This window comes from Cupressus sempervirens, chromosome 4, assembly GCF_028749045.1.
Source record: "Cupressus sempervirens isolate cs-2001-9-10 chromosome 4, ASM2874904v1, whole genome shotgun sequence".
Lineage (NCBI taxonomy): Eukaryota > Viridiplantae > Streptophyta > Pinopsida > Cupressales > Cupressaceae > Cupressus > Cupressus sempervirens.
Window position 1 is genome coordinate 675,160,650 of NC_143121.1, and position 16,947 is coordinate 675,177,596.

At 35.6% G+C, this 16,947-nt stretch overlaps 1 protein-coding gene across 1 annotated transcript in view; it reads left to right on the forward strand.

Moving 5' to 3' along the window:
* LOC149563061 (brefeldin A-inhibited guanine nucleotide-exchange protein 2-like) overlaps positions 1-16,486 on the forward strand; it is a 57,122-nt gene extending 40,636 nt beyond the window's left edge. Inside the window, exons 7-11 of the mRNA XM_089826476.1 lie at positions 12,040-12,554; positions 12,650-12,971; positions 13,224-13,602; positions 13,761-14,455; positions 15,302-16,486. Of these exons, the coding sequence (XP_089682602.1) occupies positions 12,040-12,554; positions 12,650-12,971; positions 13,224-13,602; positions 13,761-14,455; positions 15,302-15,913 (2,523 nt within the window). The 3' untranslated portion in view covers positions 15,914-16,486. The remainder of the gene's footprint in view (positions 1-12,039; positions 12,555-12,649; positions 12,972-13,223; positions 13,603-13,760; positions 14,456-15,301) is intronic.
* The last annotated feature ends 461 nt before the right edge of the window (positions 16,487-16,947 follow it).

The window sequence follows — 16,947 nt, forward strand, 5'->3', positions numbered from 1 at the left end:
CACTTTTTGAGAGAGAAAGTTCAAGAGAAAGAAATCAGTTTGGAATATGTTAGCACAAAGGAGCAAATAGAAGACATATTTACTAAATCTTTGGCCAAGGACACATTTGAGTACTTGAGATGCTTGGGGTTATGCCTCAACCTACTACAGAATAGTTGATGCAGAGAATGCATCAGTCCAATTAGTAGTAGAGGACTGTTTCTTTATCTGGACTAGATGCTTTATGCTTCTCCTATAGGGGAGTATCTATGGTTGAGCTGAGTCTTGAGGACTCTTGGTATTGGTATTTAATAGTGTCTTTGGATACTTTAGCTTGAACAGATTGTTTGGGAAAGGATTGAACTTAAATAATTGACATAATGATACCTTTGCCATTGATGTCAATGGGGGAGAGAAGAATATCACATGAAAAACATACTTTGGGAGAAATGAGAAAGCATCATTTGAGGAGAGAATAATGTATTGATTGATGTATGGGGGAGATTAACACCTTCCTTATGCTGTTTACTGTATGGTTGTGACTTGAACATGAATAACTCTTTACAACCTATTTGAGATTGAGATGTACGTTTACATTCATGGGCAGCATGAATGGGGGAGCAAAGGAAAATGAGAAAGAAATATATTTGGTATTCATGGAATTTAGATGTATTTCATTTATGTTGCCATCAATGCCAAAGGGGAGATTGTTAGCATGAATGCTGATGGTATTGCTATGGGGGAGTATGTTAGCAATGTTGGAGACATGATTTAGATGCTTATGTGTTGCATTTATGACCGAGTTTGTCATTGATGTCAACATACACCTTATTTTGTGAAGAATTCCACAATTATAGAGGAAGAATTGTTTTGTGTTGTCAATGGTCAATGACGTATGTTATGCGCACTTGAGGGTAGCTTTAGGAGTCCGTTTTGATGCTATGTCTATGTTTGCAAAAAGAGATTTGCAGTTTTGGCAGAGTTATGTGAAGTTTTCTAGAGGTTGCTTTCAGAGACAGTTTTTTGAAAGCAGTTGTTGGTAAATGAACTGATGGAATTTGGTTAAGCAAACTTGGAAAAATGTTAGAGAGATGTTGAGCATGCTATGGTTGAGATAGAAAAATCAGATATGTAGTTTAAGCCAATGTATTGAAGACTGTCTAGAGTACTATTTCCTATGAACTGACTATTGTAAAAATCATTGTGGAAAGAGTATAATTGTAATATAATATTTTAAAGACATCTATCTTATTATTGTAAATATGGAAATCCTCAAGGCCAACTCAATACTTGTTATTAGGACTTGGTGTAAAGGAAAGATTGTTGCCTTGGTTGTAATCATAAGTGCGATCATATGTGGTCATATGTATTGTGATGTTTGGTTGAGCGAACTTGAATGCGCATATCTTTCGATCAGAGTAGAGATTGATGTGGATTGATATATTGTGAGCTTCAAAGGAACTGTATTGGCAAATGAGTTGCTGTTTAGTCAGTTCAGAGATCTTGGATATGCTTATCCGAAAGATTGTCTAGCGAAGATTGTTTCTAAGGCTATTTGGACAGTGGGTTCGACTATCCTCCTTTCAACTCCTAATAGGGTTGAAATCTCCTAACAGGGACTCCATGTACGGGTTGTATTTCGTTGACTCCCAATAGGGTCTAACCTTTCATAAGGAACTTTTATATTAGTACATCATCTTATGGGCATCATACCCACGAGGGCTTTCCTGTTGATCAAGGTTTTCTCTTGTTAACATATCTGGTGTTCTTGTGCATGGTTATCTTTCTATGGTTGTTGCATCTACTATTTACATATTTTAGAATTAATAAAGGCGATGAGAGTTGTTTGAAGCATATAACTGATTTACCCCCCTCCCAGTTATCTTGGTGGACTTTACTTTCTAACAATTGTTATCAGAGCATCAAGTCCTTGAAAGAGAAGTTTAATAACTTGAGGAGATCCATGGCTTTTTATGTTAGAAAAGAAAGTTCGAAAGGAAAGTTCGAAGTTTGATGGAATTGATTATAACAGCTAGAAGGAAAAGATGAAGTCACATGTTGTGCATGGGTTCAGAATATTGGCTAGTTACATCAAATGTAAAGGAGGTGATAAAAGAAGACAAGCTTACCAAGTGTGAAGAATATGAAATAAAACCTGTTCATGCAGAATATGCTTGCTAGAGAAGCACACTTATCAGCTCTTCTTGAAACAAAATATGGAGAGATAAAATCTTTAAGACTTGCTAATGAGATTTGGAATGCTTTATAGAAAATATTTGAAGGTGATGAACATGCTAAGAAGGCTAGATTACAGAGTTGGATATGTATGTTTCAAGATACAAAGATGCATGAAGATGAAGAGTACAAGAGGTTAGTTTGCTAGAATATCACAGATTATTGGAATCAGAAGTTGTGGTGGATCTAAAACAAAAGATGAGATTGTGTGGAAAATTTTGAAGATCTTGACACCTGCTTATCATTAGAGAGTACAAATGATTGAACAAGTTATTCCCTGCACACCGAACTTTACAAAGAAAACTCTTCTTGTAAGATTTGAGTCATATGAATTATGGATGAGACAAAATGAAGAACTGCGTAGAGTGGAGACAACTTTTGGTGTACAAAAGGTCAAATCGATATTCATAGGGAGTGGAGCTTAAGTGAAGATTATGCCAGTACTAGTCAAGCGAAAGAGGTTGAAGATAAGAAGATTGAAGAACTTGCCCTGCTTACGAAGAGAGAACCTAAAGGTAACAAAATTCTTGTTTGTTGTACATGTAAAGAACTTGGTCATTATTCTTCTAAATGTCCTAAAAGAGAAAAGAATTTTAAGCCTAGAAAACCCTATAAGTCAAGAATACCTAAGGATTTTTTCTATGTTGATGAGGATGGTGAAGTTGATTCTAAGATGGTAAATTTCTTGGATGATAGTGATAAAGAGGATGATGAAATAGGATATGTTGCTATCACAAAAGAAAGCCTTGAAAAAAAAGAAATAAGAGAAAAAAGGCACTAGTGTCACAAATTGAAAAGAAAAAGGTTGATTGGATTATAGATAGTGGTTGTTCCCATCATATGACTGGAGATTTGAAGAAGTTTGTTGAATTCAATAGTTATGACAAATGAGTAGTCACAGTTGGAAATAATGCAACGTGTCACATAAAAATAAAATGATCTATTATACTTGATGGAAATACTAATACCGATGATGTCTATTTTGTGCATGGTTTGAAACATAATCTATTCTGTGTTGGACAACTTGTTGACAAGGGATATCAATTGCAGTTTATAGAGAAGACTTGCATTATCAAGGGTAAAGATGACAAATTGATTGGTACTGGTACGAGGACAAGAGGTAATGTATTTCAGTTGAACCCTATTGAAATGACATGTTTAGTTGCTAAAGTGGATGATAGTTGGTTATGGCATAAGAGATTTTGTCATAACAACTTTGATAATATTGTGAAGGTCACTATTACATCTGCAGTTAGAGATTTGCCTAAGATTGTGAAACCTACTAACATGTTGGGCAAAGTGTGTATAATGGCAAAGCAGAAAAAAAGTTCATTTTCAAGTAAGACATTTACTACTTCAACAAAGTTGGAGATTGTATGCATAGATCTGAGTGGTCCTACAAGAACCAGAGCATTTTATGGTGAAAGGTATTTCATGCTTCTTATTGATGATTTCACTAGAATGATGTGGGTTGCATTTCTTAGAGATAAATCTGAAGCTTTTGAGAAATTCAAGGTATTTAAAAGTAGAGTTGAAAATGAATTTGGTTTGAAGACCAAATGTTGGAGATCTGATAGAGGAGAATTTATTTCAAATGAGAGAAAGAAAGAACAAATCAATGATAGAAGCAGCTAGAGCAATGATGTTTGAGAATAGTGTATCACATATCTTTTGGAGAGAAGCAGTGAATATAACAATATACACTATGAATAGAGTGTAGATTAGACACACAATGGTAAGACACCTTATGAACTTTGGTTTGGACATGCACCTACTGTGAAATACTTTGGAATCTTTGGAAGCAAATGTTATATTAAAAGAGATGATGACATTGGAAAGTTTGATGCTAGAAGTGATAAAGGAATGTTCCTTGGATATTCATTGTAAAGTAGAGCATACAAATGTTTTAATCAAAGATTGAAGTCTATTGTTGAAAGTGCTAATGTGAAAGTTGATGAAAAGTTCAAAATACAAGAAAAGATACTTGATTATGATTCTGATGGAGAGAATAATCAAAGGACTAACAATAAGAATATTGAGTAGGAATTGTTTTATGAAACCAAAACCGATTTGCAGACTGTACTACAAGGAGAAATACAAAGAGAAGAACCTTGTCTGAACCAAGCGCAAAAATTAGAGTTGAACAAGTGACACCTAACAGAAATGTGGCAAAGAATCACCTTGCTGAATAGAGCATTGGAAGTGTGAACAAAGGAGTTATGACAAGAAACAAGGTAAGAAGACTTGTGTTTGATTTCTCAAGTTGAGCCTAATAATGTTTATGAAGCTTGTAAAGATGATTATTGGATTAAAGCTTTGAAAAAAGCATTAGAGCAAATTGAAAAGAACAAGAAATGAGAATTGGTTCCTAGACCTAAAGATAAGAATATTATTGGAACTAAATGGGTATTTAGAAACAATATGAATGAACAAGCTGAAGTTGTGAGAAACAAAGCAAGATTGGTACATAAAGGATATTCACAATAAGGAATTGATTTTGAAGAAATATTTGTACTTGTTGCTAGATTAGAAGCAATGAGAATGTTTTTGGCAGATGTAGCTAACAAGAACTTTAAAGTTCATCAAATAGATGCCAAGTCAACTTTTTTGCATGAAGAACTTGAAGAAGTATACATTGAACAACTTGATGGTTTTCCTTTGACAGATGAGAAGGATATGGTTAGCAAATTAAAGAAGGCATTATATGGACTAAACCAACCACCTAGAGCTTGGTATGCAAGGTTGGATAAATATTTGACAAATTTGGGATTTGTGAAATGTAATGCTGATAGTAACTTGTATTTGAGAAAGAATGATGATGGTTTGTTGATAGTTGTAGTATTTGTGGATGGCGTTATCTTTGAAGGTAATGATGAAGCTAGTAAGACACATTCAAAAGAAATGAAGAAGGAATTTGAGATGAGAATGATTGGATAGATGAAATACTTCTTGGGGTTGCAAATTGTACAGAACAAAGATGGAATCTTCATATCACTAGTGAAGTATCTTAGAGATTTGTTGAAAAGATTTGGTTTGGAAAGTTGTAAACCTATTGAAATGCTTATCGTAACTGGATGTAAGTTATCTAGTAAAGATGAATCCCCTAGTACAGAGCAAAAGAAGTACATATCTATAATTGGCGAATTGCAATATTTGACACATACTAGACCTCATATAGCCAATGTAGTTGGAATTGTGGCAAGATTTTAGGCAGATCCTAAAGAGACACATCTTGCAGTAGTAAAAAGAATTTTTAGATATTTGAAAGGCACACCTGATTATGGTTTATGGTATGATAGATCACAAGATTTTACATTATGTGTGCACACAGATGCTGATAGGTTAGGCAGTGTAGATGACAAAAAGAGCACTAGTGGTGTAGCATTCTTTTTGAAAGGAAGATTAGTTTCTTGGTTGAGTAAGAAACATGATTGCATTTCACATGGTACAACATAAGCAAAGTATATAGTAGCAACAAATAGTTGTAATCAGATTATTTGGATGAAGCAGATGCTGAAAGACATTGGAATTGAGTTTACTAAACCTATTATCGGACATTATGATAATACAAGTATAGTGAATATGTCAAAGAATCTAGTTTTACATTCAAAGACAAAACACATATCTATTAATTATTCATTTTTGAGAGAGTAAGTTGCAGAGAAAGAAATCAGAATGGAATATGTTAGCACAGAGGAGCAAATAACAGGCATATTTGCTAACCTTTGGCTAAGGACACATTTGAGTACTTGAGAGACATGCTTGGGGTTATGCCCCAACCTATTGCAGGGAGATGCAAAGAATGCATTAGTCCAATTGATAGCAGAGCACTATTTCTTTATTTGGATTGGATGCTTGATGCTTCACCTATGGGGGAGTATCTATGTTTGAGATGAGTCATTGAGGATTCTTGGTATTGGTATTTAACAGTGTCTTTGGATACTTTAGCTTGAACAAATTGTTTAGGAAAGGATTGAACTTAGAGAATTGACATAATTATACCTTTGTCATTGATGTCAATGGGGGAGAGAAGAATATCACATGAGAAACATACTTTGGGAGAAATGAGAAAGCATCATTTGAGGAGAGAATAATGTATTGATTGATGTATGGGGGAGATTAACACCTTCCTTACGTTGTTTACTGTATGGTTGTGACTTGAACATGAATAACTCTTTACAACCTGTTTGAGATTGAGATGTATGTTTATATTCATGGGCAACATGAATGGGGGAGCAAAGGCAGATGTAGAAGAAATATATTTGGTATTCATAGAACTTAGATGTATTCCATCTATGTTGCTATCAATGCCAAAGGGGAGATTGTTAGCATGAATGCTGATGGTATAATTATGGGGGAGCATGTCAGCAATGTTGGAGACATGATTTAGATGCTTATGTGTTGCATTCATGACCGAGTTTGTCATTGATGTCAACATACACCTTATTTTGTGAAGAATTCCACAGTTACAGAGGAAGAATTGTTTTGGGTTGTCAACGGTCAATGATGTATGTTATGCGCACTTGAGGGTAGCTTCAAGAGCCTATTTTGATGCTGTCTATGTTCGTGAAAAGAGATTTGCAGTTTTGGCAGAGTTATGCGAAGTTTTCTGGAGGTTGCTTTCAGAGACAGTTTCTGGAAAGTAGTTGCTGGTAAATCAGTTGATGGAATCTGGTTAAGTGAACTTGGAACGAGGTCAGAGACATGTTGAGCATGCTATGGTTGAGATAGCGAAATCAGATATGAGTTTAAGCCAATGTATTAAAGACTGTCTAGAGTACTATTTCCTATGACCATAAATGTTTTTCATCTATGTTGCCATCAATGCTAAAGGGGGAGATTGTTAGCATGAACGCTGATGGTATTCCTATGGGGGAGTATGTTAGCAATGTTGGAGACATGATTCAGAGATTGTGTTGCATTTATGACAAAGTATCATTAATGTCAACATACACCTTATTCAGTGAAGAATTCTAGAGTTACAAAGGAATAATTATTTGGCGCTGTCAACGGCAAATGACGTATGTTATGCACACTTGAGGGTAGCTTCAGGAGCTTGTTTTGATCCTATGTCGATGTTTGCGAAAAGAGACTTGCAGTTTTCGTAGAGTTATGCAAACTTTTGTGGAGGTTGTTTTTAGAGACAGTTTTTCGAAAGTAGTTGCTAGTAAATCAATTGTATCTTTTGAAAGAGATGGAATTTGGTTAAGCAAGCTTGGAGGAAGGAAGGTCAGAGACATGTTAAGGATGCTATGGTTTAGAAAGCGAAATGAGATATGCAGTTTAAGTCGACTTATTGAAGATTGTTTAGAGTTCTATTTCTTGTGAGCCGACTATTGTAAAAATCATTGTGGAAAGAGTATAATTGTAATGTAACGTGTAATATAATATCTTAAAGACATCCTATATTCTTATTGTAAATTGGGAAAGCCTCAAGGCCGACTCAATACTTGTTATTAGGACTTGGTATAAAGGAAAGATCATTTCCTTGGTTGTAGTCATAAGTGTGATTATATGCGGTCATATGCAATGCAATGTTTGGTTGAGCAAACTTGAATGCAAATATCTTTTGATCAGAGTAAAGATTGATGTGTATTGATGTATTGTGAGCTTCAAAGGAACTGTATTGGCAAAGGAGTTTCTATTTAGTTAGTTCAGAGATCTTGGATATGCTTATCCAGAAGATTGTCTAGTGAAGACTGTTTCCGAGGCTATTTGGATAGTGGGTTCAGTTGTCCTTCTTTCATCTCCTAGCAAGGTTGGCCCAACTCCTAACAGGGTTGGTATTTCCTAATATGGATTCAAAGTCTCCAAAAAGGGACTCTATGTACTGATTGTATTTCATTGACTCCTAACAGGGTCTATCCTTTCACAAGGAACTTTTATATTAGTACATCATCTCGTGGGCATCATTTCCAATGGGGTTTTCCCTCTGATCAAGGATTTCCCTAGTTAACATATTTGGTGTTATTGTACATGGTTATCTTTCTATGGTTGTTGCATCTACTATTTACATGTTTAAGAATTAATAAAGACATCAAGAGTTGTTTTAAGCGCATAACTAATCACCCCCCTTCTCAGTTATCTTGGTGGACTTTACTTTCTAACAAAACCTTCATGTTGGGTTCATGGATCTCAGAGCCTACCTACATTGCTTTTGGAAAGAGTGAAATTGTTCTGTAAGGGACTTGTAGTGACTATTTTTTTTGTTCCCTTCCAAGATCCATCTTTTATATGGCTGAAGTAGAGGTTGTAGTGATATTCCTGGAGGGTAGGAGGAAGACTAAGCAGGAAGCAAATATTGGAAAAAAAAAACTCTAGTAACCATGAAGTATATGTACCAAAGGCAGCTCATGGCCTCTAAAAGATAGAGAGCACGGTTAACTATATAATAGACACAAAGATAGGACAGAAATTTGAAAGCAATTTGGATAAATGCCAACAATCTTCCTAGCTCCGAATTCTATAACCAAGTGAGGTAATCAGGATGAGTGGAGGTCACTATTTTTTTCTCAGGTGGTCCAATCCCTTGAGCTGATCCTCACAATTGCTACCCACCATAACCAATCTACTAGATGGTGCGCAAATGAGAAATGGAATTTAGTGGTGGACCTATACCTAAGGGCAGTGTCACACATTCAAAATTTCTCAATATATGGCGGTAGTGTAATTACACTAGAAGGTGAAGCACCTTGCCAATACAAATAGAAGGAAGTAAGAAAATCATTATTTGTTGAGTTGGCCTAGGAGATTTGTTAATAAGGTAAGTGACCACATTCATAGGAGTGAGCTTAAAGAGCTCGTACAAGATATGGTCATTATGTTGAACAAGGTATTTGGCAAGGAAGAGTCTATACACTCTAACCCCTAGATGAACTATTACATTATTGCCATTATTAAAGGGGCAGTAATACATTTCAGGAAAACTCCATGAACAAATATGCTAGGTGAGGGAGACAAAGAAATTCCACATGACTTATGTTATATGGTTCATTACATGAGTCACAATACATCACCTTAGACTAGATATGAAGGGAAGAATGGGGAAAACATAGATGATGAGAGGTCATGGGGTCATTGCTATCAACTAAAAGTTACACAAATAGATACCTACTTTAGGAGGGTAATTAATGCATTTGTATGCAATCATTAACCAATTGTTAGGTGACACATGGCTACAAATTGACAAAGGATGCAGTGGTACTTGTGGAACCTTGGGGAACATGGTCCATTTAGAACCAAAAATCAATGTATATTTGACTAAATAATTTACATAACAAACCCTATCTTCTTCGTAGGCATTGTAGTGATAGGATCATCTTGTTAGAATTCTATGACATATTGTAGAGGCACAAGCCTTGACGACGACAATGCATAAGGCTGAAGTTGATAGCCCTTGATAAATATACAAAGTAACATGCAACCTGGGAAGCTACTTATGAGTTACAAGCATTTAACATAATAGATTTTGATTATACTCGTGAACCTGATGATCCTAAAGGTAAAATCAAGACCATAATTGCAAAGTCTTATCCTAGCCATTAGCTCGATTAATAGACAATTTTTAGGCTACAAAGAGAAGATATTGCTAGCTGACTGTATTTTAGATAAGATCCTATGGTATTAGGGTTGTTATTCCCAAGAGATGCTTAGATTATGGGGAGATATTAGATCCTCTATATGAGGTGCACAAGGCTGCTTAGAGGCCTCTTTCCCCAATAAGGTGGTCATAGAAGGAAGAAGTGGACATTAAATCCTTGATAGTTGAGGTTGTCAAATGAAGTCTCAAGGTTGGATCTCCATCTACCCAAGTTTGCTAGACACCGAAGGGTTAAGCAGAAAGGTACAAACAATCCTTAGGCCAAGTCCACTAAGGAGTATCAAAGGAAAAAGGATAAGGGTGGCAAGAAGGGAGGCTACAATAGGAAACAAATTCTTTAAGAGGATATGCCAACTCAAGTCTCGGTGCAAGAGGTGAAGGAGAAAATGAAGGAGTGCCAAATTTTGAAAATAGTCGTAGAATAGGGAGTCATATATGGATTATCAATAGTGCCCCAACCAGTAATTAGTTCTTCAAAACTGGAATTTGGGATGGCTTTAGGGGAAGGAACATTAAGCCAAGAGAAGGTAATACTTGGGTACTATAAATAAGCCACTCCTTCACAACTAGCACGAGAAGAATCCATAATAGGGGGTAATCAGTGACGACACCAAGAAAATGGTGTCAGATGGTGATATCTTGACCCATATTAAGATTAGCAGACCTCATCTTTGGAGTGCAACAATACCATCTCCCCAAGATGTTCTATTGATGGGACCAAGCATGTTGACCTTCATTGTCATTTCTTCCATAAGCTTGTTGAAGATGGATCAATGATGTTGTAGTATGTCCCCATTGAGGACCAGCCTGAATATATTCACCAAGTTGCTTAGTCTAGAAAGTTTGCCAAGTTTAGGAGGCAACTTGGTGTAGCTCATAGAACGACCATTAAGGGAGGGTATTAGAATATTTTAGATTCATACAATATTTTAGTGCCTTTTGCTATTTTTAGCTAGCTTTTTAGAATATTATATTAATTGGTCACATAGGAGTTTTATTTATTATTCTATTTTAGTCTTCTTTTTTTTAGAAGACTTTTGCTTCAGTTTGAAGCATTTGTAATGGTCTATGAATTTGTTGTATATTTTTCAATATTACATCGATTTTTCTACACACTTCCTTCTCTGCCTAGGTGTTCTTTGGAGATGGCTATTATTTGTTTAGTGTAATGTTTCTTTCCTGGATTGCCTGGCAATCTTCCTTCACTGTGCCCCTGCCTTGCAGTTCCTTTCCCTAACATGGTTGATTATTGTAGGTGTGTGATATTGTCAATTGTATTACATGAATATACATTTACTTGCATATGTTTATTATAAGCATATATATATGTTGGAGATAAAGTCTGCAAAAATATGTTGACATTAACATCCATTCAAATATGCACAAAGGAGTAGAATTATTCCTTTTTCTCTAATGAAATTTCTGTTTGTAATGCTTAATATGTTTTTCTGTTGTATCTCTTCTCTGCAACTGCTCCTAAACGAATTGATATTTCCTTTCATTTTGCCTTGTAACCTTCCAGTTTAGCATTTGTAAGTACTGTTTCACTTTTCAACGGACACAGCTCTTGAAGGAAGGTGATTTTTCAAGAGGGTCGGGCCTATAAAGGATTTTATTATATTTTTTATTCTAGGGCTTTTATTAAACATTGTTGCCCTAGGTTGGTTCCCTCTAACTTAGTATAGCAGGGTTATGACATTAAGCTAGGAAATGACTACCATTGATTATTGTAATTGTGTAAAAACTACTCAGACGTGTGTGCATACTGCATACATCTAATTTCTCAAAAAAAGAATTAAGTATCAAATGTTGCTAGATTTATATTGTAAATTTCTAATGAACCTTAACATAGCTATGACAAGGATCTGGTTTATGACATATCTCATGATACTGGTTCTGTTTAACTGTTGGATGCTTTGTTGTACAAAGGTCTGGGCCTTTCAAAAATTTGTTTCTATCAATTTAAAAAGCAACATAGCTCTGAAAAATTTCTTACCACAAATGCAAGTAATGATTATGTAAAAATACATTTTTCTGATGCATAAATCTCATTTACTCTGATGCTTTAATACTCTCAAAGGTGAGATCTCAGTTCTTTTATTGTCAGAAGGCATTTAGGTTCAGATTAAAGAAAGAATTTAATAGTTGTTCCATTGTATATATTTCCTGTTTTGCAATTAAATGCTGATTATTATTGATAAGATTTCTTTTAAAATGTTCTGCAGGCCATTATCACTATTGCTGATGAAGATGGTAACTATCTCCAAGGGGCCTGGGAACACATTTTAACATGTCTCTCTCGATTTGAGCAGCTGCATCTTTTGGGAGAGGGTGCTCCTCCAGATGCCACATTTTTTACAGTGCCACAAAATGAATTAGAAAAGATCAAGCATCCATTGTCACCTGTTTACCATGCACAAAAAAGAAAGGGAACGGGTCAGCTCCAATATGCAGTAGCAGCAGGTAGAATTGCTCGACGGGGATCATATGACAGTGTTGGTGTTGGGGGGAATGCTTCAGGAATAGTAACCCCAGAGCAGATGAACAATTTAGTTTCCAACTTGAACATGCTTGAACAGATTGGCAATTTTGAGATGAACTGCATTTTTGTTCATAGTGAGAGGTTGAACAGTGAGGCAATAGTTGATTTTGTGAAAGCCCTCTGCAAGGTCTCAATAGAAGAGCTGCGCTCTCCTAGTAATCCTCGAGTTTTCAGCCTCACCAAGATTGTGGAAATTGCGTAAGTATATAGATATGGAACATGGGAAATAGTTTCAATGCATGCAAGATTTTTTTTGGCCCAACATTGATTAAACAATTTTTTTGCCCATGCAGGCATTATAATATGAACCGTATCAGGCTAGTTTGGTCTCGTATTTGGAACGTGCTTTCAAGTTTCTTTGTCACCGTTGGATGCTCAGAAAATCTCTCTATTGCTATTTTTGTGATGGATTCTCTACGGCAGCTAGCAATGAAATTTTTAGAACGCGAGGAACTTGCAAATTATAATTTTCAGAATGAATTCATGAAACCTTTTGTGATTGTTATTCAACAGAGCAGCTCCATAGAAATCAGGGAATTAGTTATCCGGTGTGTTTCTCAAATGGTTTTAGCACGTGTCAACAATATTAAATCAGGATGGAAAAGCATGTTCATGGTATTTTAAACTATTTATTTGGCTTTCATACTTTAATATCTGAAGTTGTTTATCATTTTCTATAAACAGTCCTTCACTGCATTCTTTATTTTTCTTGCTGCAAAACATTTTCTAGCAATTAGTGAACTGTGCATTGTTAACTTTGTTGATGCTATAAGGTATACACTTCTCTCTCATAAATCTTATGAATATAATATTGCTTCCATATTGGTTTTGGTTTCTTTGGTTTTGCTAATCTTGATTCCTCTCCAGGTATTCACAATAGCAGCAGCAGATAATCACAAGAATATTGTGCTCTTGGCATTTGAGACCATTGAAAAAATAGTGCGAGATTACTTCCCTTACATAATTGAAACAGAGACTACCACTTTCACTGATTGTGTCAACTGTCTGATAGCATTTATGAACAACAGATTCAACAAGGATATTAGTCTCAATGCAATAGCATTTCTCCGCTTTTGTGCTCTAAAACTGGCTGAGGGGCGGCTTATATCTTCTTTTAAAAACAAGGACAAGGAAAAATTTGTAAAACCTGGCATTCCTCTTGTTTCTGGATGCAACGGAAACACAGACAGCCCAAAATTCACTGACAAAGATGACCATTTGTCCTTCTGGTTCCCTTTATTAGCAGGTAATGGTGGTTTTTTCTGTGTACTAATTTAGTGAGTTGCAATTGATAATTCCTCTAGCAATGTTTCTATTTCCTTTTAAATGAGTTTCCTTGGGAACTTATACTAATTATGAATTCTTAGTCTTATTACCTACTTGTTTTAATGGCATTGGTTACAGGATTTTCTAAGCTTACATTTGATCCCCGACCAGAAATTAGGAAAAGTGCATTGCAAACTCTTTTTGACACGCTTCAACATCATGGGCATCTATTCTCACTTGCTCTTTGGGAACGGGTGTTTGAATCAGTGCTTTTCCCCTTATTTTCCTATGTTCCACATGGCTCTGGCCCTGTATCAAGTAGCTTAGGATCAAATGATATACAAAATAAATATATTGATCTTAGTGAGGATGCTTGGATTTCTGACACATTTACATTGGCACTGCAACTTGTTGTGGACCTCTTTGTCAAGTTCTACTCTCTGGTGAATCTTTTACTTGGGAGCATGTTGAAGAATCTAACTGATATTATAAAGCGACCCATTCAAAACTTGGCTGGCATTGGTGTATCCGCTTTTATTCGTTTGATGAATAATGCTGGTAGTCTCTTTTCCGATGATGAATGGCAACAGGTTTTGTCATTTTTGAAAACAACAGCTGAAGAAACAGTTCCAGAATTCACTCAGATTGTTTACATCATGGCTGATATAGAGACATCAGAAAGTGCAGAAGATGATCTTACAATGTCTAACAATCCTGCATTTGTCAATGGTCTAGTTTCTACTCAAGACGCTGAAGATAGGGATGAAGACAGATTAAGACTTGCCGTCTCTGATGCAAAATGTCGTACAGCAGTACAACTCCTCCTAATCCAGGTATACTTTTCTTTATTCTGGTTGAAAACATGGAGTATGCAACAATTAGTCTTTCCTTTCTTTTTGTTTCTAACTTTCATTTCATGTCTTATATTTATCATACTTTCTTTATAGCTTCTTGTAATTTTTAGAAAACAACTGAAATAGAGCACCTTCCTGTCAATAAAAGTGGGATCTGTTTTCGGTGTATCATTTTAAAAAGCACTTTCTTAACCACTTTTGGAACTTATATATATATATATATATATATATATATATATATATATATATATATATATGATTTTTACAAACTTATTTGTTTCCAGGATATACACAACATATTTCTGTATGAATGTTTTGCAAAAATAGCTTAGAGACGATTTGATATAGGCACTCTTATTTGAATGTGTCCTTTGTAAAGACATTTTTAGGTTAGTATATATTTTATTTTGCTTTCTTATGGTTCTTTTGGACATCATGGTTTTTGCTGGCAAAGCTAAAGTTGATGTATACTTGTCCCTTGAGTATGCTTCCCTTGAAGACCCTTAAATTTTGCTAGCAACTCCCAGGTATTGATCTTGTTAAAAGTATAATACTCTGTCTATGGGCAATGAAAATCAGCGGAGCCAGTGGTTTTCATAAACCTTGATGCAGTTGGGAATGGTTTGAATTTTAGGCTACTCTTTTGATAATTCATAATAGTACACCACATGTACTGCTAAAGATCATCATGGTTGCTGCTAAAGATCCAGGATTATGATCTGTGTGCTTGACATAGTAATTTCATATATTTACTTTGGCCTTGGTCGAAGATATAGATCTAATTTTTGTAGATTTTTAAAGCATATTCTTTTACCTTGTTCTTAGGTTATTATGGAGATACATAATAGGCATGGAGAACAGCTCTCAGCAGCAAGCATTATGATGCTTCTAGACATACCCTATTCCATTGCAATTCATGCACATAATGTGAACAGTGACTACTCTCTACGTTTGAAGCTTCAGGAACTTAACTCAATCACCCAGATGCCAGATCCTCCATTACTTAGCCTGGAGAGTGAATCCTACCAAGCGTTCCTTAAACTGTTGCAGCATGTGGCACACAATAAACCTACTCTTGCGAAAGAAATTGAAGTAGAATCCCGTCTTGTACAATTGTGTGAAGATGTCTTGCAGGTTTACATAAATATAGCAACACCTGAACCCTTTTCTGGATCATATGATGATTGTGCAAAACCACTCAGGATTATTCCTCTGCATTCTGCAAGGAGGAGTGAATTGGCTTCTCGGGCTCCATTGGTTGTGGCAACTTTGCAAGCTGTTAGACGATTGAAGATTGCTACATTCAAGAGATATCTGTCTCGACTTTTTCCACTCCTGTCAAGCCTAATCAGTTGTGAACATGGTACAGGGGAAGTGCAGCTGGCACTATATGACATATTCAGTTCATGCATAGGTCAAATTTTGTTGCAGGCATAAGGAATGTCCATAGTTGTAGTACCCAAGTGTTGGCACTGTTATATTGACAGGTTGAAAGAGGCATGTTTTGATGCTTTGACACAATGTTACCGCCTTACATGTACAAGCTTTACTCAAGTATTGCAGTTGGCATTGTTATGGGTGTTTCATCCTTAATGGCTGCAGTTAAACTGTTGAGCATTGAGTTGAGGCTCCTGGCACTCATATTCAGACAAATCAGAGGCAGAGGTTATTATTGGTTCTGCTCCCTATAATCATTTGAATGTTTTTGCATACAATGTCCCTGAAGCAGAGAAATCATATTTAATAAGTAGCAGGCACTGGTGATTTGGTGCAGATAATTTCTCTCTTGGCTGGTTACGGATGTAGTCAGATAGCCCAGGTGGATTATCAAGATTGGAGCAAGCAGTCTATAAATTTTGTATGCAGCCCCTGCTTTCAGTTTAGCCGATTCATTCTTAATTCAAGTTTTAAATGTCCATGCTACTATGGACTGTGTAGATGGAGAAAATAATTCTCTATACGTTTTTTGAAGAAATTAATAAAATTATAGCAGGAGGGTACATTGATTCACATGGTGCAACTCTATTAAGAAACAAGCTTACATGTGTCATATGCACACGTCTTCTTGAATCTGGCAGTCATCATTCACAATACTTTTAAACTTCTTGAAAGTCATCTTAATTGTTAATTTTAGTTCATAATTTAATATAATAGATTTGGGAGAACTAAAGTACTACATGAGTTTTAGGTCCGAACCATGAGTGAAAGAAGTGTGCTTAGAGGAAAGTTTGTTTTTGATGCAACCATTTATGGAGTCAGTAATGCTCGGATCTTTTTCTGAATTCTGTATTATACTTTTCTGTTTCCTGGATAATACATACTTATTACAAAGTTCTGTAATGAATAGTTTCTAGATTGACAGAGTCTTGTTACTTGGTGGTTTGTTCTTAAAAGACCCACTAATCTTGCATCAGCAGTTTCTATTATGACCTTGACTAATAGTACTGCAAATTTTGATGTGTTTGGAATAG